We start from the raw sequence: 26,358 nt of genomic DNA, 5'->3' as shown, positions 1-26,358 counted from the left end.
ACTAATGTAAAGAATTTCCCTTGGATACCATAAGTTAACATTTTTGACCAAAGACCAACTCTCCAAACGTTGTCAAAAGCTTTGGAAAAGTCAATGAATGCACAGTACAATTTCTGTTTGTTGTGTTTTAGGAATTCTATAACTGAATTAAGAACAAACATGTTATCAACTGTTGAGTAACCTTTACGAAAACCGGCTTGGCAAGGGGATAATAAAGAGTTAATGTTTAAGAATCTGGATAATCTACAGTTAAGTATACATGTAAAAAGTTTTCCCAGACAGCTCAAAATAGTAATGGGTCTATACGAACTAGGATCACACGAGTCACCTTTACCTTTACAGATAGGTTTAATGACCCCAATTAACCATGAGTCGGGAACTTCACCTGTGTCAAGTACGACATTAAAAAGTTTCCCTAAAAATGGGAGAAATAAATCTATTGAGTCAATTATATATTCGTTTTCTATAAAGTCTTCACCTGATGCTTTATTTCTTTTCAGTTGTGATACTGATTCACTAATTTCTTGTTGTGTTATGGCAACATTAAGAACTGAGCAATCTAGGGGTACATGTGTATTATTAATATCTTCAGGAACTGTATCATCATACTCTTGTGCGTTTATATTCTTAAAGTATTCATATAGTTCATTAACACCAGGGGATGAGTCATTATGCGCACGCTTACGTTTACGCAGTAGTTTCCAGTAGTCCCTTGGGTTCTTCTTCTGCCAGTCTCTAATTTCAACGGCTAATTTACATTTATATCTTTTCATATATTTGTTCATACATTTCTTATCCTCCTTAGCTGCATGACTAAAGTAGATATGGTTTTCTTGATTCCTATGTCTTCGATATTTTCTCCTAGCTTTGTGGTAGTGTCTACGTTTCAGAGTACATTCTTTTCCGAACCAAGGTTTGTTAACTTTATGTTTCTTATCATTGCCAGTATAATTATATGAGGTGGAAGAGCGTATGCCAAATGTATTTATCGCTGCATTTGTAAGAATATCAGAGAAGATAACAGTTGCATTATTTATTAGTTCATTTGCCTTCGTAGTGTCATCAACCACTTTATCTAATAATGTGCTTAGATCTTGTATCTGCGTGACATCAATATTGTTCCTGTATTGGTTTGTTTTTGATGAGTCATATCTTTTGGGTTTTGTAGAAATTGTTACAGGTTTACTGGTAGATGATTTAGGTACATTACCATACATTCTGCTATTCATACTTGATAACGAAAAAGCTATAGGACAATGTACATCTGAGTATAGTGGAGAAAAATCAACAATTTCAAAGCTCTTAAAATATGACAGGCACCTGTTGGAACATATGACAAAGTCAACAGTACTTGTATCCTTACAGGTAACCTTTCCGGATTTTGCGTCTTTGTCCATTCTTCCATTGCAAATAAACATATTAAATTTTTTACAGATATCAATCAGTTTGTAACCATAATTATTAATTTTGCTACTGTCGTTCGAGTATCGATGACGTGGAAGTCCGAGTTCATCTAGAACAGATTCTGGATCAAAGTCATCTGACATTTCTTCAGTATCAATATCTAATTCCTCTAACAAATGTTTATCTAAACAGACATATTCACACAGTGTTCCAGTACGAGCATTAAAATCTTCTGTAAGGATGACGGCTTCAGTGTGAGAGTACATATATAATAGTGCTTGTTCTAACTGATCAAACATGTCTGTAGTGGCGTACTTAGAACCTTCAGGTGGAAGTGGAAGGTACACAATACCAATTAAAAGGTCATCATTGCTATTGAAAGCTAACTTAGATAGTTTAAAACATAGTATGTAATCCGATTCAAAATCTAGTAAAGTGACATATTTAGAGAAACAATGTTTAACTGCAAGGCCTATACCTCCCGAACGCCTGTCACCCAGGCCCCTGTGCTTCAAAAACAGTTTAAAACCATCAATTTCAATATCATCGAGTGTATCTGTTTTGGTTTCTTGAAGAGCAACAAAGTTAAAAATATTTACAAGATCCAAAAACTCTGGATAATTAAGTCGTTTTCTCAGACCGCACACATTTATGTTGATAACACTAATTTGTCCAAAATTATTAAGAAATAATTCTGAATTGTGATTTTCCACGGAGCAACTTACGCTAAGAGGGCCAGTTCGTGCACAAGCTGGACTAGACTCTCGATCATGTAAACCCCGTGAGCCACGTGGTAGTTCAAGCGCACGACTCGTCGATTTTATAGCAATTGAGTCTTTACTGTCGAGTTCACCCTGGTTGTTTTTAAACGGAATATGATGGCTAAAAACATTAGATGAAACATGTTCATAACATACCAGTTTATCTAGAGTTCTGGGTGGTTCAAGTGTCACATGGTGTGAGCTCGCTGCGTCCTGGCACAAGTCATTCCCGCCTTGCCATCCCTACACTTCCGGCCTAGTTGCCAGGTTACCACGTGTAAACATCCGGTTTGTATTTGGAGGAGCACGATACGGGGGAAGCACCGACGGGTTTTGTAATTTTCCATCTACATAAAGTTTGTCAACAACCATGGACGCGCGTTTACCTTGACTCCTTGCAGAACGGAACAAAGGTGTTAGGACTTCTCGACGATAGGTACTAATCTCTTCTGGGAACTGCTCAACAATACCGTACGGCTTATTTTTTAATTTGTACCCAGAGCGTTTGACAGCATCCCTCTCGCGCGTGTATATGAATTTAGCAATAATTGGACGAGGTCTGGGTGGATTTCCCTGGTTTGGGGCACGCTTTGGGCCTAATCTGTGTACTCTCATAAATTTCATATCCTTGCTGTCGAGACCAAGCTCTTCTTGTATAAACTTGCGTACAAGAGATTCACAATTGTCACCCGAATCACCAGGGTGAGTACCTGGTTCACCCTCTGGGGCCTCTGGGATGTTTGTAAATATAAGGTTATCTCTCATGGAGCGTGACCGTTGATCGATCAGTGCTTCTCTCAATCTCATCTGTTCTGTTTTCATGTCATCTAACTTGCCAAGATCCTCTTTAACCCGTTTGACAGTCGATTCCATTTCAACCCTCGAAGTTTGCCACGAATCAAAAGTATCACTAATAAATTTAGTGCTTTTTTTCAAGTTCATGCGCCTGCTCTTTCAAGGAGTCAAAACACTGAGATTTCAGTTCCAAACCTGCAACTCTTGTTTTGATTTCATTTAGATCAGCTTCGATGCCATCGAGTTTGGACAGCTTTTTGTCATTACTTTCGAGTTTAGCTAAGATTGCTGTTAAAAGTATGCAACGAAACCGTAAAACAATTTACGGGTCACCAATTCTCTAACAATGAATGAAAAGACGCCGAAGTTCGACGACCGCCGGACTTTGCCGAATGGCAACGGAAGCCGGACACTTAAGAGAGAAGAAGAGAAGAAGAAGAAAAGAAGAAGAAAATTGTTTTATTAGAGTGTCACATGCTGCAGTACAAAATATATGGACATATAAACATTTCATTAAAAAAACCAGCACCCGGCCAGTTGGCCTACGAGACACTAATTACATAATGGTACATTTAAAATATTAAAAAAAAGAAAAGAAAAAACCAAACAAACTTAGTTGTAACTTTGTATATTACTACACCCATACACCCACATACACATCCGCATTAAAATCCCGCTCAAAGCATACAAACAGGTAAGCATACAGACAGGTAAGCATACAAGACGCTCACAGCAATCTCATGCAGAACATTCACAGCAATCTCATACAGAACACTCACAACAATCTCATACAGAACACTCACAGCAATCTCATACAGAACACTCACAACAATCTCATACAGAACCCTCGCAGCAATCTCATACAAAACACGGCAATCTCATACATGTCATACATCTATACACATATGCGTCCATATACACACAACTTAATTCATCAATCGTGTATACTAGCCTACATGTATAACCAGCATACATACTAACATACCAACCTACATACATACCTATATCCATCAAACATAAATCAATCCGTATTATACATACACAGGTCCATCCATACCTATGTCCGTTCAAACACACCTCAATCCAGATATACTAACACACATGCAACCATACATCCATACATATCTATTTCCATTCGAACACACCTCAATCCAAATATACTAACACACATACAACCATACATCCATACCTATATCCATCCATACACATATCGATCCATATATACATACACCCATACAACCATACCTATATCCATCCATTCACACCTCAGTCCATATATACATACACCCATACAACCATACAAGAGTCGTACTGAATACAATATGAACATACATTAAATACAACAGATAATATAGATGAGAGGCACTGTATACTAACATACATAAACACACCCGCCTACACACCTACGTGCATATATTAGACAATGCATAACATTATGGATGGGATAAAAAGTAATTAAAATAAAAGCTAACAGTTTATATAAAGTTTACGGCGCCTGTACATTCTGTAGACAAGGGAGGCTAGGGGTTTACTTATACATGGAGTATTCATTAAATAACAGGTCTGTTGCAGTAGAGAACAGGTCGGGAAGGAGGGCTCCAAGGAGGTAATATAATTCCATAAATCATATCTTAAATCAGAATAAAAGTTACATTCAGTGAGAAAGTGGATTTCATCTTCGATTGCTTTAGAGTCACACATTTTACATATCCTTTCTTCCAAGGGGACTGTCGGTCGTGAAAATCTACCGGTCTCTATTTCAAGAGGTAAAGTTCCTGTACGTATTTTGGCGAGTGTACTTCGATAAGATCGGTCCATTAAAAGTTGAGCATATGGTTCAGTGTTAAGCGAGCCCTTAAAGAGTCTATATGTTCTAAGTTTGTTACCGTTTATAAGCACTCGATCGTTCCACAGCTGACGTAGCCAGTCGTGGTAATCATTTGATATAAGCCAAGTCTTTATGTAGTCCATGTCAGGGGGTGTTAAATTAAATATTTCCAAAATAGGTAGTTGCCACTTGATAAGTGTAAAAACCTTATTAGTCCATGATTTACGATAATTACGTGACCATAGATGGACTTTATTACTCACTCGAATGTTGTCACAGTTTTGTAAAAATTCCAACTTTTGCTTGGTATAAGGCGAAGTCCAGCCCATATCCCCTCGAACTGACAAGTTTGGTGACTTACAGCCCACTCCGAGAAAGAATCTACATGCTCGGTTTTGTACAGCATTGATACAACTGAACTGACGTGTGCCCCACACAGCAGCTCCGTATGAGAGAATCGGTTGCACAAGGTTTTCATATAACTTATTAAATACATCGTAAGCCATTCCTCCACTGGCTTTGAATTTACACACAATCACACCTAGGGCACGATGAGCTGACTGGGGAAAAGATAAGAACCACATTATTGATATATTGATGACACGAAGCTCGCAGATGTCAATGCATGCAAGAAGCCATGCAAAACAATATACGTTTATGTATACAGCAGCTGTTCAATTTGAGAAACGCCTTTGTTCATGTTCACAATTCATGTCAAAGATTTTAGATGACGTTTCAGAATCAGTGAGGTTAATTGGGGTGTAACGTTGCACTTCTTTAGCGACGTGCTTGTACGTGTGTGTGTGAATCAGCTTGTACTAGCCCGGACTGATGTCGATTTATAGTGCTAGCTCACTGAGGTGAATCTGAAGATTGTGACAAGTTCAAATTTTGAATCTATTGTCATCACTCCACAGGTTTCTGAGTGCGGTGACAAACGTTGCCTTACTTGCAGCAATATAATTGAAGGCTGTTCAGTCCAAATTACAAAGGACACTAAATCTACCTTTAAACAAAATATGACTTGTGATACTAGAAATGATATTTACTTGATTGTTTGTAGTGGATGCAATGAAAAGTATATCGGGAAGACAGAACATAAATTAAAAAGAAGAATGAATCTTCACCGTTCACAAATAAAGCAGCCACACAACCGCACGATTCCACTCAGTGAACATTTAGATACATGTGGAAGCGGCAACATTTTTAGTTTTCCGGCTTTAACCCTCTGGATGCCGAGGTTAAAACAACACTCGTTATGGCTGGTTGCATCAGTAATAAGTACCCTGTACCCTTGATTAAGTAAAATGGTATCACCCATGTAACATGTTTATTTATTTGGCTAGCTAGTGTTGTGTCTATTTTGGGTATTTGAAGTTTAGGGGTGAAGATAAGGTTGAAGCTCATGTTCAAATATATTTATATGTTATACCATACACAAGAGAAGGAAGTATTAGTGATTGAGAACATTTGGTATATTCTTGCGCAAATCCCACAACTTGTTTAAAGGTAATGTTTGAATAAGATTTGTGATGTACCGGGAGCAGATTAAAGAAAGGGGGAGTTTTTTTAAGACAATGTTGTTGTTGTCCACTCTGCTCATTGTCTCAGCATATTGATAATCCCTCATAGCAGGGGAGTAGACCAGTCCATTCATTAATTAGGTGTGACCAGCATGGCCCAATTAATTAGTGAGTTAATTTAAACTTCTTTTTGGGAGGTCTGCATTTTGGAGGTCTACGTTATGGGAGGGAACCGGGAAAGCACACACCCTTGGCGCACACCAGAGTAGACTGGAAATCGGTTTGTGTACCAATTATTGACACTGACTCTAGACCACGTTGAAGCGTACATTCACAGCTCTTAGAAAGTTTCCTTTAATTCGGAGTTTGTTGAGCTTGTACCATAAGCAATCACGGTTAACTTTATCGAAGGCCTTTGAAATATCGATGAAACAAACAAATGTTGATTTTTTGTAGATTTTTCTATTTTCGATTGTTGAATGAAGACTGTAGATATGTTCCTGAGTGCTACGTTTACTTCGGAATCCGTTTTGTTCCTGTGCTAGAATATCGTTATGCTCTAACCATCTGCTGAGGTGAGTGTTGAGAATTTCCGAGTAAAATTTACAAGGTATGGAGATTAACGAAATTCCTCTATAACCAAGCGGATCACGGGGGTCACAGTCAGGTTTTCTGATTGGCTTAATGTCACTAGTTGACCAGATATCAGGGCAAGTTGAGTTATTAACGCAGAAGGAGAATACCTTGAAAAGCAATTCTATGCAAGTTTTATTCTTCAGAGCCTCTGCAGGCAGATGATCTGGGCCAGCAGCCTTACCACATTTCGCACGTGCAATAGCGCGCTCGACCTCGGCGAACGTGATGGGTGGATCTAGGTCACTAGTGTCGTAGGTCACCTCTTGCGTAACATTGTTGTTGTTGAGCTCGGCCTTGACCTTAAAAGAGAGTGGAGCGGTGCGGTTACTTAGACCGTGACCAGACTGGTTTAACCCAAATCTCGCAGTCGCAGTTTTTACTCCAAGCTAGCAACACCTCTCCAGCCTACCAAGCCACCCAAGCCAACCAGCCATCGAGCCAACCTCACCCAGCAAAGCCTCCCAAGCCAGCACAGTTTCACTGATAGCCAGCAAAGAAGGTAATTATCAAAACACACACCCACATTCTCTCTTAAATCTACTCACACCCAAGCCCGCAAATCCACAAAAACACTAAAAATCCTCTTAGGTAAACAATAGGATAATCCACAACCCCTAAATAACAATCTCAAAAACCTGCTCAACCAGTACTCACCACCTACTCCCTAAAAACACACCTCTCACTACCAACTCACTCCACACAAACCCACTCACCTCACCTCACTAGCCGCAAAACATGTCCGACTCCCGCAACACTACCCAGGCAGACATCTACCAAACAGAATCACCCACACCTTCGGAAGCCCACAACACTTCCGGGAGGACATCCATCCCACTCATACCTGACGGTTTGAGCTCCAAATCACCAGTAGCTTCACCCACCAAAACAGCCGAATCGCCGATCCCCACAACAAACACCAAAAAAAGGAAGCTGGACAGTTCCAACACACAACCACCACCAAACATGTCGCCCGCATCCATCATCACCAAATAGCCCTTTACTTTTGCGCTACAGGCCCCATAAACGTCCTTTCAAAATGTCTCACAGCCAATAAAGTAGGAATCTGGTTCAAACAGCACAAACTTCACTTCGACAAAATTAAAGAGGCTAACAAAGGTTTCCAAATATTTCCCAGACCAGGACTCCCTAAACGCAGCCAAAAAAATCACCCAAATCTTCCAATACACAGAAACTCATCAAACCCCAAACTGGCAGCTATTCACTAGGGGCGTAATCAGAGTAAATCCTAAAGAAAACAACGAAGACTTAGACATGTACGCACAAGACGCTAACGATAACCAAGATATGTACCCCCAACCTAAAATAACTAGCACCAGAAGAATAACTTCAAATAGAAACGGCAAAATCTCAAACACACCAATAGTCATAATCAATTTCCAAAAATCAGCTAAATACCCAGAAGCACCTAAATTCATCTCCTTCGGAACAAGCCACTAAATTAGAAGTCAAACCATTCATAAAACAAGTTAAACAATGCTCTAACTGTCTCCAATACAACCACACAGCCAATCAATGTAAATTCCAAAAAACTAAATGCAGGAAATGCGCTCAAACTGACTGCCCAGGGACATGCACACCCTGGTGCATACACTGTAAAAGCATACAACATTCCCCACTATCCAACCACTGCCCTCATAGACACACCCTCACACAGCAGGCCAACAAACACATCAATATCGACACGGCCAAACTCCAAACCAAAAGACAAACACAGCATACAAAACAACCACTGCTGCCCACACCACAACCAAACAACACCCCACACTTGAACTCGGCATGGGATGGCATCCTGCAAAGAGTACACCCAGCACCCAAAACACTCATCCACCACACATCCACCCCACAACCCTCCACCTCCACTAGCACATTCACAACATCCACACCTGCACGCAAAACAAGCAACAATACGTCCGCCATAACCGAACCCGGCACCATACAAACCACAGCCGCTACGGCAACAACACCCGATCCCAAGCAATCACAACCCGAAAACCCAGACAGCAAGGAAACCACATCAAGACCACAAACACAAGCACGCACGCAAACCACCCCCATGGAGTGTGAGGAAACTAAACTTAACAACACCGAAGAATACGAATTCTCAACCGAGGAAGACATAATAAACGAAATTACTCTCTCAGCCCACCCAAAAACCAAAAACTTCAAACGCAGGCCTCAGCAAATGTCAAACAACAAACTAAATAACTTAACCATCCTTCTCGCATACAATGCTAAGGGAAATAAATCCAAACGCTAGCACTAAAGCTTTCTACACCGTAGCAAATAAACTTAAACTGACAACCCTTACCTACGAATTCTTCAGCATCGGCCTTAAATCAGTAAGCCTAATGGAAGGCCTAAACATGTTTCAGTGGAATGCCAACGGACTTAATTCCCACGGCCACGAACTAAAAGCTAAATTTAAACAAGATAAGGGTCCGCACATTGCCTGCATCCAAGAAACCAAATTCTCAAAAAAATCTAAATTTACTCTGCCAAACTACAACTCAGTTAGAACAGACCGAGCCAAACCTAAAACCGCTAGAGCCGCAGGAGGATTAATAATACTAATCAGAGAAGACATTAACTATGAAGAAATCAAAATAAACACACCAAACCTAGAAGCAAACGGCATCCAAATAAGTCTCAAAAACCAAAAAATAAACATAATAAACATATACCACTGGGCAGAACAAAGAATTCAAGCTGAGGACCTAAACAAATTACTCCAAATAAGCAATAAATCAACAATATTCCTAGGAGACTTTAAGGCTTACCACCCCACCTGGAGCATAGATGAAAAAATAGATAATCATGGCAAACTAATCTCTGAATGGATAGAAACAAATCACCTTGTACTCCTAAACAATAACCAACCAACTAGATATGATAAGAATAACCATAAAATGTCGGCTATCGACCTAACCATATGCACCCCAGATCTGGCCCAAAGTACACAATGGGAAGTTCACGACGCCCCACTAGGTAGTGACCACTTCCGTATAAACATTACCATTATACAAACGTTCCTACCCAAACAGCAAACCTAGAACCAAAATTCAGCTATAACCAAGCTAACTGGGACAAATTTCAAGAGATCTGCAACCAAGCCAACCTAACCAAACTAGAAACTAAGGACCCAGAAATCTACTGTAAAAACCTAACAGACTACATAATTAACGCAGCCAAAACTTCAATCGCTTATAAAACAAATAAAGTAGGCAAACCCTCGGTACCATGGTGGAACGAGGAAATAGAACAAACTAGACGCAAACGTAAAACAGCCTTCAATAGAGCCAAACGCGACCATAACCATATACCGGTAGCTCACGAACTGAACCACAAGGTCCAAAAACTAGTCAAAATAGCTAAAACCAGAGATTGGAATTTTTTTTGTGAAGGAGTAAATAACCGCACAGATGCCAGAACAGTCTGGCGAAAAATCCACGCCATTAGAGGCTTAAAACGTCAAACAAAAAACACCCAACATAAACAACTCAACCAACCCTACCGAAAAGGCAAATAACCTAGCAAACCACTTTTCGGCCATAAGCAGCAACAATAACTTCAGCGAAAAATTCCAACAAAAACTTAAAGCAGAAGCCAAACCTACCAAAGAACCAAATAATGATAACCTCGAAATAAACCAACCTTACTCAATGGAAGAAATCCTGTACGTACTCCAAAATAGGAAAAAGGAAACTGCCCCAGGACTAGACCTAGCATCCTACCAAATAATAACACCCCTCCCCCCCCCCCCCCCCCCCCCCAAACTACTCCAGGCACTACTTAAATTATATAACCTAATCTATCAAAACGGACAGGTACCAACTCCCTGGAAACAGGCACTAGAAATCCCAATCCCTAAACCCGATAAACCAACTAATCAGGCTAATTCTTATAGACCAATTTCCCTAACCTCAAACCTATGTAAAGTAATGGAATCTATGGCCAAAAATAGACTACAACACTACTTAACTCAAAATAACATCATAAACCCAGACCAAAGCGGCTTCACTCCTGGCCGCTCAACCTTAGATAATCTCGCCCGACTAGAACAGGACATTAAGACAGGACAACTCAACAAACAATACACAACAGGCATCTTTCTGGAATTCTCCAAAGCATTCGACATGGTTTGGCACAACGGGCTAATACAAAAACTTAAAAAATAGGACTAAAAGGACAAATAATAAACTACATCCAGTACTTTCTAAAGGATCGTAAAATAATGAGTGAGTGAGTGAGTGAGTATTGTTTTACGCCGCTTTTAGCAATATTCCAGCAATATCACGGCGGGGGACACCAGAAATGGGCTTCACACAATGTACCCATGTCGGGAATCGAACCCGGGTCTTCGGCGTGACGAGCGAACACTTTAACCACTAGGCTACCCGACCGCCCCTTTAAATGGGTGGGTATAGACCATACACTATCGAACCAGTGTCCCCTAGAAAATGGCACTCCCCAGGGCAGTATCCTCAGCCCCACACTCTTTAATATAATGATAAATGATCTCTTCGAGGGCCTATCCCCTAAAATAAACACATCCAAATTCGCAGATCCGCACTAAAAGTATCAAAATATCCCAAAATCTACTCCAAAAATCCCTAAACAAAATACAGCAATGGGCTGACAAATGGGGCTTCTCCCTAAACTCGGAAAAAACAACAGGAACAGTATTCAAACACAAAAACATGAAACCGGCCACCCCTAATCTTCAGCTAAACAACAAACCAATCAAATTCCAAAAACAAACTAAATTCCTAGGCCTAATTTTCGATCAACATCTCTCATGGGATGCTCACGTAAAATACCTAACTACTAAATGCAGCAAAGACTTAAACACACTAAGATGTCTCATTGGCTCCAACTGGGGGGCCTCTAAAGATACCCTCTTCTCACTATACATTTCACGAATTAGATCTAAACTAGACTACGGCTGTGCCATCTACGATACTCTAAACCAAACTCTAACCCAAAAACTAGACTCAATACAATATCAGGCTCTTAGATTAGTCACACGTACCCAACATGGCACATCTCTCACTTCACTCCAGGCCCTTACAGGAGAAATGCCACTAAATCTACGCAGACAACACTTAACCTTAAACTTCTGGGCCGCGTCCCAATCAAACCCCCTCATCCAAAACCTAATAAACCAAAATATCCGACCTCAAAACCAAGCTCTAACTAGGAAACACCCTCTACTTACACCAATATCCCAACGAATAACCAACTACCTAAACGAACACCAAATAAACAACCTAAAACAAACCTGCAAACAATCAAATATATTTACCCCAAAACTCAAAATCCCCCAAATAGACATATCTCTAGCCAACTCAATAAATAAACAAACCGACCCAAACATAACTAAATCCACTACACTAGCATACATACACGAAAATTGGCCAAATTGGTGTCACATCCACACAGACGGATCCTCTGATCCGATCTCCAACCACACAGGTTTCGGAGTCCACATCGCACAACCAACCAGAAATACACAATCCTTTCGACTCCCAAACAACCAATCTAACCTTACAGCAGAGCTAATGGGCATGGCCTCAGCCCTCCATAACCAGCAATCTAAAAAACATAAAAAAATCCTAATACTCACAGACTCACTAAGTGGACTGCAGGCCCTCCAAAATAAAAACACCAAAAACCGCCCCAAACTCATAAACCAAATACTAAAAAGCGGAAACAACTTAACAGAGGCAGGCAAACAAAGAGTATTCATCTGGATCCCCGCCCTCGTAGGAATATACGGCAACGAAAACGCCGACAAAACCGCTAAACAATCCCTCAAAATCCCTGAAATAAGCTCAAAGCTACCCATATCCAAATCAGAGATCAAAAGTATCCACAACCGAAAAATCACCCAAAATGGCATAACCTCTATCTAAAATCAAATAGCCAAATTAAAAAAGTTCTCAAAAAACCCTTAACCAAACCAAAAACCCTTCATCCATAAAAAAAATCGATAGAATAATCACTAAACTCCAAACAGGACACACCAACCTAAATAGCCACCTCAAAATAAAAAAAACAACACGCAACAGGAAAGTGCCCACACTGCAAACACCTAGAAACCCCAGAGCACGCACTCATACACTGGCCCCACTACCAAACACACCGAGCTACACTACAAACAACCCTCAATCTAAATGAGGCTCTTACTCTAGAAGCAATCCTAAACCCACAAAATAAAATAGAAAAATTTAAAGCCCTAGGCGTATACTTAATTAAAACAGACCTAATTAAGCGCATCTAATATCCAACAAACTACCAAAACAAACCACATAAACCAACAATCACACCTTAATCAACTCCCTTAGTCCGCCCACCATACCCCCTTGGCATCTATTCCAAATCTCAAAAATTCCAAATTTCTCTATATAAGCAACCACTAAATTCCCCCACTGGGTTGCCAATTTTCTTTTCCCTTTTCGGAAATACACTAAATGGCCCGGCCGGGCCCGTGTGCGAAATACGCTAGAGTCGGAAAGCGCACGTAAATTCTCCAATGTAAGTAAGGTTTGACGACCCGGTGACAGACCACTGTTACTAAATCCTCATGTGTTTGCTCTTTTGACGTACATTACGTAGGGCTTATTCTTTCCAGAGGGCCCCACGTGGGTCTTGTTTGAAATTATAGTGTTATCACTAAAGTCTGTAAGATCTTTAAATTCCCTTTATCTTACATCAAAATCCTTTAACACGCCATTGATCACTTATTGTTGTGTACGTTACAAAATATCCTTTGAGGACAACGAGTCACTGATCTGTTCAGTTGACCTGCCTATAAGTGCAGCACAGGTCAACCTCGCAATGACCCATGTGAGAAACCAGTCCACCGTTCAGTTTCCCATAGGTCAGTTGTATTTCGGACAGGCGATACCCCTCATACTGCTCTATATCTTTTGATACAAGCTCAGAAAAACCACCCGTGGCTTCTATATCAGAAATAAGTCTTTAGATAAGGTAAGTAAATGTTCGCATCTGTAAGTGAAATATATTTTATGTCATGACTTTTATTCATCTGAAAAGTAGAAAGTTCATATTTGGTGTCGTCTAAAAATGAAATGAACAAGAAAGGGTTATTCGGTTGTGATATGTTTGATACGGGCATAATGGTTGTGTTTTGGAGCTACATTTTGCAGTTTGTTTGCGGGCTGTTTTCAGTTCAGTAACGTTTTGATAACGTTCCTACTTTTTGGTCAGTTCAAATTTTCAAGCCTATACTTTCTTTTGCCCGGCAGTTTATATATATCGTGATAAGGATAGTAAGACTTCAGGCTACCCTTGCTATAATACTCCTTATAATAACCCTGTGCTTACTGGGTTTTTTTGTTCTTGGCGTAGGCCCCGTGGGATCAGGGTGAGAATACACCTGCGGCTCCAGCAATTGGTTGTCGTAATGAAAGATTAACGCTTTCGGTTATACCTAACGGCGTGGAACGTAGCTTACACCATCAACATCTGTGACAACAGTAACAGAGTAGTGAACACAATAACCTATCGAACGTGTCCGGTTGTCTCAGTGTTTTCATATTGTTGACACTCAAGCAAGGATTTATTACCAAACGTGATGTGGGTGGTGGGGGTGGGTGGGTAAGATAACAAGGACATAATGCGTGTCAAACATGCTTGCTGTATTTATTGATTTCCTGTATTCTGCAGGAATGGGAATCGCTGACATGTCAACTTTCTTAATCTTAAAAAAACTTTTCAACTTTATCAACCTCAACACATCCCCACTTTCTCGACCTAAAAAAACACCCCTACTGTCTCCAACTTAAAATACACCCCTGCTGTATCCAACTAAAAATACATTCCTACTTTCTCCAACTTCAAAACACCTTTTTATGAATAATTCTTTTGTGCAACATATCTGAATATCAAAGTATAGGTATATGTCATGGCACATGATCAGTATGTATGTGCTTGTGTGTGTGTGTGTGTGTGTGTGTGTGTGTGTGTGTGTGTGTACATACATACACACACTCACTCAAACACGCACATATACACTCACACACTCATACCCCCCCCCCCCCCCCCCCAACACACACACACACACACACACACACACACACATTATGGGAATATAATATATTCAATTACATCTAATAGTATAAACGAGAGATAATATAGTTTCATTCAAGTACGATGCACATGTTACGAGCACCGTATAATCTCTCAAGCGTAATGCACATTATTGAACACATTTAACATGACCAGCAACTGTCTCCATTTGCTATTAACATCAGTCACTGCTAGATGCTGAGTCTGATATCTCCCCAGGTTTGTGTGCAGTAGCATCTAAGAACCATGGCAGTCAACATCCCAGGACTTGTTGCTGTGTTGGTGTTCTACGTCATCATTCTCCTCGTCGGCATCTTTGCTGGAAGAAAGAAACGGAGCATCAATGACTTCATGTTGGCCGGCCGTAGAATGAATTCGTTGGTGTCGGTGCTCTCAATAACAGGTAAACTATAATTTTGATGTCTGAAGGTTTAGGTATAGTTATTGTTCATTTAGTCATTTGTGGGTTTCACCATTCAAGGCCATAGCAACAATTTCAAAACGTTTTATGGTAGTTTGACGCATCAGTGACAAACATGATGTCCGATTGCACAGTTTGAGTAATTGGGTTCCAAATTCACTACACTTTATTTAATAACTATAATGAAATAAATACAAAGCGACAAAACCATTTCCATAATCATAAGAAACTAAAATCAAAGTCAATTGCACCATTCCGACCAGATCATTAGCTTCTTATTATGATTCTTTATTAAATAATGATGATACCAGCTGGTCGAGAAAAGCCGAGCTTCTTTTCTTGCCCCACATGTCGCACCCGTTAAAAACGCATGACAAGGAAAGTCAATTGTTCACCTAACAAAACACGGGAAGGTGTGGTACAAGTTGAAATAGGGAATTGCATCGTACATAGTTTTTGTAACTGATCGACTCTTCACACTCAGCTCAGCTTTCTGATATTTTGTAGGCTTTAAATCATATTATATTAACAAGAGAAAACCTCTTTCTCGTTAATACTGAAAACGTGGGTTTACTGTACAGTACATGTTCAGCTTAAAAATCAAAAGGTATTTTAATTAAAAAACGATATTTTTAGATCTGTAAACATTTCGTTCTAATTGATTTGAATTCATAGATATTATTACTGATCGAATTGACATTATTGATTGATTATTTGACTGATTATCTCATCTTTAAATCATTGACATTGGGTTTATAATGATACTGACAAGGAAATATTTTTTTCTGAAGTTAGCTTCAGTGGAAATTCTCATAACATCAATTTCGACCTTCCACTAATTGTAATCATCACATAAATACACCAGTCCTTTATCCATGTGTGACCGTGTGAAGCCCATTTCTGGTGCCCCTCGCCGTGATATTGCTGGAATATTGCTAAAAGCGGCGTAAAACCATACTCACTCACTCACTCCACGTGTGACCCTTTTAAATGATTGTGAAATGCTGCACACAGATGTGAGTAATTACTTGTTCTGTATTATTCTCATACTTAACCACACACATACTAATCTCTCTGATCGAGCATTGATGGAACATCAATGGGAAGTTCCCCGTAATAGATATTAATTTAATACCTATTATCCTGAATATTATCCTGCATGTTATTGAATAGATCCTACAAATGGCCAGCATGTTACAAAATGGATTACACTTTTATATGTACAGCGTTGAAATAATATTTGTGTATTTCATGGTGTTTGTAATCCTGTAATAGCTGTGTAATGGGCTGTAGCATGGATAGACATACGCAGACCCAAACGTAGATGTATGTATGTATGTATGTATGAGAGAGAGAGTGTGAGTGAGTGAGTGAGTGAGTGAGTGAGTGAGTGTACTTCGGCCTCGTATCAGCATCGTCATACACATGCACATACATTGCACGCACACAGACACGCGCGCGCACATACACAAACACACACTCAAACACTCACATATACAAACACACAAATATATATATTACATGGTCAAGAGTTGATATGTATATATGTATAAGGCACGTTCATACATCATTTAAACATGCACGACTTTGGCAGCAATAAAACCTACCCAAACTCTGCCTTGTGTTCTATAAAATGACAAAAACTGCAGCGGTTAAACCGTTTAATAAAAATGTCATATCAGTGCTCCACGAGCTGTTGTCCATTTCTCGACCAACTCTTGACCATGTAATTAGTGACAAGAGTTAAACTGAGACACTGAGGCAGCGCCTGAAAACATTATTCTCTCTCGAACAAAAATTCCCAGCAACCACCACCCACCCACCCTTAGAATATTACTGGCTGGACACTTCAGAGGTTTTTATGCTACACTCGGCTTCAGACAAGTACATGGGGCACGGGTGGCCCAGTCGACCTAGGCGCGGCGATCCGCTGTGCAGAGTTGCGTCCCTTGGTCACGCCAGAAACCTATGATTGTGGGTTCGAATCCCGGTAATAAAAGTGAGATTCAATAAAGTGGAATTGGTTCAGTTTTTTTTGTCGTAATAGAAGTGAGATTCAATAAAGTGGAATTAGTTCATTTTATTTGTCGTAATAGAAATGAGATTCAATAAAGTGGAATCGATTCAGGGTATTTATCAGAATAGAAGGGAAATCATGGAGCGTTCAAACAATAGAATGACACAGATGTGTTTTAACAGAATAGAAGAGAGATTTCATACACTGGAAAATCGAGAATATGCTGTTAGCGGTTTCTATATATATTGTGTCAAAAACCTACATGGGGTAATATGTAAATAGATGTTTTTGATATTACACATGCGATGGTCATACCATTGTGGCCACGAAAAGAAGCAGTGCCATGCCAACTCACCTATTTTGCTATCAAGAAACGGATTACAATTGCTAACGGGATATATTTTACCCGATTTGAGGTGTCATGCATTACATCAGCATATAGCCTAGGTTTGTTTTAATCTACAGCGACAGTTGTGGGCGGTGCATACATCAACGGAACTGCCGAGTCCATGGCATTCCTGGGACTGGCATGGTCACTGGTGCCTCCTGGATTCTTTATAGGAGCAATGATCGGTAAGGGGAAGATTATGTATTTGCGACACATACAAGACATCTTCATTTCACGGTTATTAATTTAAAACTGATTGACAGTAAACAACAAAGCGGAATACAGACATGTTGTTGTTTGTTGATTAACGCCGCATTCAGCAATATTCCAGCTACATGAATAGGACGGCGGTCTGTAAATAATCGAGTCTGGATCAGCAAATACAGTGATTGATATCATGAACATCGATCCACGCAATTTGGATACGATGACAAGCATCAACCAAGTCAGCGAGCCTGACCACCTGATCCGGTTAGTCGCCTCCTTCAGGGATGAATACTTTATTTCAGAAAGTGGGACTCAAAATTTCACACAAGAACACAGTATACAGGATTGCATAACACGGTGCACACACACACACACACACACACACACACACACACACACACACACACACACACACACACACACACACACACACACACACACACACACACACACACACACTCACTCGATTCCCATAGAACAGTCGGGTATTGAAATTATAATCATCGTATTGCATAAAAATCATATTTTCATTGATATGGTTAACCAATATGAAAACAGTGCATAATTTGATAACTAATCTGATTTAGAACACCTGGTTTCATCACTGTTTGATATTGATTCATAAACACATGCTCATGATGTAGTAGGAATCGTACAATTGACTCTACTTTTCTTTTTCTTTCAGTGGCATTCGTGTATGCACCGAAATTACACAGGATGGATTGTGTTACTATGTTTGATCCCATGCAAAAGAAATACGGCAAGTATGTGGGAGGGCTGTTATTCTTCCCGGAACTGATGGGGGATCTGTTTTGGGCAGCGGCCATATTGGCCGCGTTAGGTAAGCAAAAAACTACTGGAATGAAGTCTGGATTCGTGTGTTATAGCAACGCCTTTCATACACGTAGCTGTATCATTGTAGCAGGCCAAATGGAAATATTTATCGGGCAGCGGCGCGTCACCTTAAATCATGCGCGTCAGTCATTTTTATCCTTTTCCCCACACCATACGAAGCAGCTGCATAATAACATTGTATTAAAGAGCCGAGTTGAGTGTGCCTAGTTAGGACAGACTTTTAAAAATTCTTTTTGATTTGGTTGTGAAACATTTGGTAGCCTTTGTTTAATAAAAAGCTCGTATAATCGTCTTAATGTTTTATTTGGGTCGGTAAGGTGATTAAAAATGACGATTTATTGTTTATTTTTTCTGTTTTAGTCACATGATAATCACTTATTGTGTATGTTTATTTTTATTGTCAAAGCGGTCTTTATTCCCCGGAATTATCCCCCTGAATTTTCGAGTTTTAAGTTCAGCAGATACGTAAATCAAGCAAGACAAATGTAAGGCCTGTGTGTTGGTAATCTGAGCGGGAAATAAATAAAACGTATTCCATTCCCATCGCTTTTGTTTTCAATTAAAAATGTTCAAAAGGTCCTTAAAAATGTTCAAAAGGTCCTACCTTCCTCCTTGAGAAAAATGTGCTCGAGAAGTATTTATGCTTTGTTATGCGACCAAGGCGATGAAAATAGTGATTGTACATGAATATCAAATTATAAATATATTTATCATACCCGTCTATATACAAATATGATCTTGAATTGTAAATGGTAATATCTGGGCCCCTCAAGTGTGTGTCACTGGAGCATTGTAAAAGTAGACTCACAAAGTTACCCGTGTATGGCTCCAAAACTCTTTACCAGGTTCAACGATGGCGATCATACTGGACGTGGACTCGTGGATCATGATCATAGTGTCCGGGGTGGTGGCAGCGGTGTACACGTGTTTCGGGGGACTCCTGTCTGTGGCTTACACAGACATCGTGCAGCTCATCTTCATTGTCAATGGTCTGGTATGGTAATAAGCTGCCTGGCAAAAGAGAGTATACACCTTTGTTTGATGGGGTTAAAAATGAAACAAATAAAAAAGATTATTCGATGCTGATGTATTTCATAGGGGTATCATAGTTGTGTTTTGGACCTTAAGTTTTCAGTTTTTCGGCATGTTTTCAGTCTAGGAACGTTTTGATAACGTTTATATTTTGTTTTGACAAATCCTATTTTTAAGTGTGTACTTTCTTTCCGGCAGCTGTGTGTATCGGGAGACTTCTCTGTGGGTCGAATAACAGTTCCATATAATTTAAGAATTGACTTCTATATGTGTGTTTGGTATATATATCTGTGAGCTATAAACGTAAAATCCGATGTGCATACTTTCCTTTCATGTTAAAAAAGCAGCGGATTAATGCGCTGTGTGTACATCGGGCGTGGAACACGTGAAGTTATATAGTCTTCAGCCACCCATACGTGCCGTAAATGGCGACTATGCTTGTCGTAAGAGCCAACAAACAGGATCGGGTGGTCAGGCTCGCTGCCTTGGTTGATCGTATCCCAATTACGTAGACAAATGCGCATGATATCAATCACTGGATTGCCTGGTCCAGACTCGATGTTTTACAGACCGCCGTCACATAGCTGGAATATTGCCGAGTGCAATAAACAATAAACAAACAAACAAAACATCGGGCGTGGCTTAATTTGTTTAGGTTTATTGACAAATACATGCAATCACAAATACTTGTATGGTTAGCAAATCAAATGCCATGTAATCACTTGCAATTTATTATTTTATTAGACCGCCTCCGTGGTCTTGTGGTAGAGCGTTCGCCCGGAGAGCGGAAGGTCCGGGGATCGATCCCCGGCCGCGTCATACCAAAAGACGTTAAAAGATGGTACTTGTTGTTACCCTGTCTGGCGCTCGGCATTAAGGGGCTAAAGCAAGGACTGGTCGGCTCGGAGTCAGTATACTGTGTCTGAGTGGGGTATTCTTGTTAAACTGCGGCATGGTATCTCAGTTAGCTAGCACTATAAATCGGCATCAGTCCGGACTAGTACAAGCAGCCACACAAACACACACACGTACATGCACGTCGCTATATAAGTGCAATAATCTTGGACGCGACGTTAAACCCAATTTCACCTCACCTATTATTTTATTTACAATGTAAAGTTAGCTATCGAACAGCAACATGTGAATGTATGATTTGTGTGATAAAAACACAGGGCACTACAATGCTAACTGTTAATTAATTGTACGGGTGACATGTGCAGACAGAGAATACCATTTGGACCTATCAAGACCACACGCTACTTTGAGGTCTGTCAGTCTATAGATATGACTCGATGACTGTCTTTAAACAACCTGACATGGAAGAATATTTAATAGCTTGGGAAATGTGGCATATTGACTTATTTTTTGGTATTTATTTGTAGACCTACCTGTGAATGTCTTCTTTGAGGGGCATTCAGAAGTTAGAGTACTAAGTAAGGATACAATATATGGATGAACAACTTCTTTATTCCAACAAGTAGGAGCGACGTTTCGTTGTAGGTTTTAACACCGTTATCAGTGATATCCGAACCCACGTGTGAATGTCAAGAAACCTATATATAACTGTATAACTGATCATTCCAGATTGTAAGCTTCCCTTTTGCGATGAACCACCCGGCAGTAGATTTCAGCAGAGTGAGTTCCACATGGACTGGTGCAGTTCCCGTTGCCCTGACGGGATCTTACATTGACGTGTGCCTATTACTTGTCTTTGGAGCCATACCTTGGCAGGTATTAAACTACATACATGTCAATTTTAAAACTTAAACGGGGTCTTGGTAGTCAAGTGGTTTAAGATGTCGCTCATCAGGATTGATTCAAATAAGAATGTACTTGTTCCATTGAGGGTAAAAGAAAGGACAATCTATGAAAAGGACCATATTTGTGAGTGAGTGAGTATGGTTTTACGCCGTTTTTAGCTATATTTTAGCAATATCATGGCGGGGGACAACAACATTTGGGCTTCACACTTTGTAACCATGTTGAGAATGGAACCTATTGTTTTGTTTTCAACAATAGCGTGTTGCAATTTATGTTGGTTGTTTTGTTTGTTAGTTGTTTAACGCCGCCGCACTCAGCAATATTCCAGCTATATGACGGCGGTATGTAAATAATCGAGTCTGGACAAGACAATCCAGTGATTGACATCATGAGCATCGATCTACGCAATTGGGATGCGACGACATGCATCATCCAAGTCACCGAGCGTGACCACCCGACCCCGTTAGTCACCTCTTACGACAAGCATGGGTTGCTGAACGCCAATTCTAACCCGGATCTTCACGGGTTTGTTTGGATTTAAGAAAATGGAATGACTAACACGTGTGAAAAAGGTGCTGATGTAAGAGTTAAACTTTACCTTAAGCCTGTGAAGATTCCGGGTAGAACTATATGTCTTCAGCAGCTTGTCATGGTCCGACACTGTGGCTTGATCGAGTGTCATCGTATCCAGATTGCGTGGAATTTACCCATGATGTTTTGACTGGTCTGGACTTAATTATGTTTATAGTCATATAGATGGAATAGTACTGATTGTGACGTTCAACAACAGCACATCTGATGTATTTGATGTTGTAAGTATAAATAGACAAGGTCTTCTGTTCACATGAATGGTCACTAAAATATCCAAAGGTCTTTCCCCAATTTGAATTTGGACAATTCGTGAGGTCAAAATTAAATTCGATCGAAAATATGGCATTGATCTAAGGTCAACATATAACACAGGGGCCCCCGCGCACACCGACCAAGGATAAACCGTGAACAGTAACGGAGTCACAAACATCATTATAAAAACATATGTACCCCAAAGACATGTATCTTTCGTCTCAACGTTTCTGTCCTCCAACATTTCCTCCATCTATTTTCAAACAATTCTGTAACTTGCTAGGCATTGATAAAGTTGAGGATTATTCAAAACGGCGTGACATCCTACTCTCATCTTTACAGGCATTCTACCAACGTGTTCTGGCATGCAAAACAGTCCGTGTGGCCCGAATGTCCATTGCATTAGCATCGGTTATGATACTTGTACTTGGAGTTCCTCCTCTCTTCATGGGTGCCATTGGAGCTGCTACAGGTATGGTAGTTATTATATTGTGAACACATACAACGTTCAAAAATGATTTACTGAAGGGATGAACTAAACTACTGGTCAAAGGAAGTATATATTTGAAAACTGGATTTGACCAAAATATTATATATATCTATTGTGAGATGCTCATTGACATGATGTTTGTGATCCCCGTAGCAAATACACCACCGATAAAACATTCCTTAGATGTTTCATGTTTAGCTACCATCAAACGTTCTGTTGCCCGGCAGATCACACTGAAACCGCCTACACGAACGAACACGTTCTAATATCATCTGTGACTACTTTTTCACCTGTGAATCTCATAAATATGAAATAATAGGCAAAGCATCTAGCGAGGGTCAAGTTTGGGGGCCTTTCATAAATCTGCACATTTCTCTCGTGTGCCCAACAAGAGAAACACAAGTTATTCGCGTTGATTTGGGAAACACTTTCATCTTATAGAAAATACGGACAGCAATATATTTTATTACATCGGTGTTTTGTGAATTGGGGAGATATATAATCAAATCTATTTATGCTTATTACAAAGTTCATGAAGCTATGTTCACAAAACCATATCAAGGCAACATACGAAGAATTTGTGGTGAAGGAGAGTAGGTGTGTCTTGGAGATCAGCACAATGCTCAGAAGCCACGTGCTGCGTACATTCCTGACCAGTATCCTTTTTACTTTACTTCTTGGACTCACAAAACAATAGACGGCAATGTATAGCCAGTTTATTTATGTGGCTTTGTCATGTGATTACAGATTGGAACCAGACATCGTATGACGGAGTGATTCCTTTCCCTCCTGAGATGCAAAGCTCAATCCTGCCTCTCGTCCTCAATTACCTGTGCCCACTTCCGGTTTCCATGATCGGTCTGGGGGCAATTTCTGCTGCAGTCATGTCGTCTGCTGACTCCGTGAATCTGGCAGCGTCGTCTGTAGCGGCAAAGAATATTTATAGCGATATATTTCGACCAAATGTAAGTTGTGATAATATTGATACTATGATAATTATGTAATTGGATACAATAACACTAGCAAAGAGGGATGTCTGAAGCCTGTTCTTGGTTTCAACCGATGTTGTATGGCTGGATTATTGCCAGAACGACGTTCATCTAGAAGGAAAATATTGGGAAAACTCTCTTTATGGAGTTTGAAAATATTTCTTTTTCTTCAAACTGTGACAATGGACTCTCCTTAAACTATCCTCTCTTACACAACTTTCTCAATACAACGACATTAATTCATGTTTAAATTTGATTCTCACAGGACTCAATAGGCATTCAATGTAACCCAAATGGCGAAATAAGAAAGGAGATTGTTCCAGTCCGATGAAATGTTTGTTTAAAGAGGGTATGGATATTCAGATCTGAGTCGTTTTTCTCAAAGACAATAGATTTCTGCTGGTCTAACAATTGTTAAACACGTGACACAGGACACGCTATCCTTACGAAATGGCCTCCATTTTGAAGCAGTCGCGGATTGAAGACCAGGTTTAAGACAACCCGTCTGCACCTAGCTTGACTCCCATTCTCTGTTACTAACCATCTGGAATGGGAGAATGGGATGAAAACTTCGTATACATCGAGATGATATAATAGACGATGAGTTTGAGTATCCATTTTACCCATTAGCATGTCCTTTGTCACGCGATCACCAAATTGAGCGGATAATCTAGTATTCGTCCATGTCATTTCAGGCGAGTGATCGCGAGGTTGTGTGGGTCATGAGAATCTGCAGCCTTCTCTTTGCTGGCGGTGCATGTGCTTTAGCTATTGTCAGCAAAAGCGTCTACGGTCTTTTCGTAGCATGTGGTGACCTGATGTACGTAATTCAGTTCCCCCAGTTTACCTGCGCCCTGTGGGTGAGTTGGGCAAACGGCTATGGATCATTCATTGGCTTCATCGTGGCTCTGATATTGAGAATAGGAGCAGGCGAGCCTCTTCTGAACGTTCCACCTTTCATCCACTTCCCACTTTACGACGACGTGTTCGGCCAGACTTTTCCCTTTAGAACACTCATCGCTATCATCAGCTTTGCTACAATATTGGGCGTGTCTGCTGTCACCAAGGTGATGTTCAGGAATCGGATTCTGCCGTCCAGACTTGACGTTCTAAATGCTTCAGGGCAAAATACATAAGTGGACAAGAAAACCGGCAACCAGACTGCAAAATATCTCCTTCCTTTGAGGACATCGCCTCACAGAATCTTTTGAAAGACTTGTCCGTGCTTGTATTCATCCACGAATCGCCAGTAGAGTACAGTAAACTACGGTTATAACGAACTCAAAGGGACTACTAATTTTAGTTCGTTATAAGCATATATACAGCATAACTACAGCAAATAGACGGGACCAAAAACGTTTGTTCGTTATATCGATCAGTTCGTTATAAGCGTGTTCGTTATAACCGTAGTTTACTGAATATGAAAAGGCCTACATACGAAAAACAAACTACCTCACGAAGAAACCGTGATATGGAGTGGAGTGAACAAAAACTGTAGCTTGGATATGCATTCCCATAGCCTTGTAAATGTGTTACATCGTGTAGTTCATCTACGGTGTACAATTTTCATTAAACTTCAACTGATTGGACATGGTGTTCCTGCTTGTACACACAGTCGTCTTCCGTAGTTGCACCAAGAGCACCACAACAAGACATGTACGTGTCTCACACATTGATTGCCAATCGGCTGAACATAAAGATGTACTACACAATGGCAATTGTCACTTGGCGACACATCAGTATCACACATAAAAACAAGGTGCTCCTTACACACGCATTGAACCAGAAGAAACGAAGATTGTCATTTACAATTTACATGCATTAGATTACCATGTATATGCACCACACACGTAATCAGGAGGCCCGTAGATTGACATTTACATGCACCACACACTTTACCTGGAGGCTCTTAGATTACCATGTATATGCGCCACACACTTAACCAGGAGGCCCGTAGATTTACATTGTCATGCACCCCACACATAACCAGGAGGTCCGTAGTTTGACATTTACATGCACCCCACACATAACCAGGAGGTCCGTAGTTTGACATTTACATGCACCCTACACATAACCAGGAGGTCCGTAGATTGACATTTACATGCACCCCACACATAACCAGGAGGCCCGTAGATTGACATTTACATGCACCCCACACATAACCAGGAGGCCCATCGATTGTCATTTACATGCACCTCACACATAACCAGGAGACCCATCGATTGACATTTACATGCACCTCACACATAACCAGGAGGCCCGTAGATTGACATTTACATGCACCCCACACATAACC

General features: G+C 40.3%; 1 protein-coding gene across 1 annotated transcript; it reads left to right on the top strand.

Annotated features, from left to right (window-relative positions):
- The first annotated feature begins 7,074 nt into the window (after window positions 1–7,074).
- On the top strand, window positions 7,075–25,651 carry LOC124135647 (high affinity choline transporter 1-like). The gene is made up of 9 exons (XM_048399701.1): window positions 7,075–7,446; window positions 15,279–15,462; window positions 17,963–18,070; window positions 18,778–18,933; window positions 19,793–19,941; window positions 21,564–21,710; window positions 22,926–23,055; window positions 23,821–24,038; window positions 24,758–25,651. Exons 2-9 carry the CDS (start codon window positions 15,306–15,308, stop codon window positions 25,196–25,198), a joined length of 1,506 nt encoding a protein of 501 aa, XP_048255658.1. The 5' UTR covers window positions 7,075–7,446; window positions 15,279–15,305; the 3' UTR covers window positions 25,199–25,651.
- The last annotated feature ends 707 nt before the right edge of the window (window positions 25,652–26,358 follow it).

The sequence above is a fragment of the Haliotis rufescens genome, unplaced genomic scaffold (assembly GCF_023055435.1).
Source record: "Haliotis rufescens isolate VD_foot unplaced genomic scaffold, xgHalRufe1.0.p SCAF_2, whole genome shotgun sequence".
Taxonomy (NCBI): domain Eukaryota; kingdom Metazoa; phylum Mollusca; class Gastropoda; order Lepetellida; family Haliotidae; genus Haliotis; species Haliotis rufescens.
The sequence above is the reverse complement of the archived record's forward strand: the minus strand, read 5'-3'. Positions and strand labels throughout refer to the sequence as shown.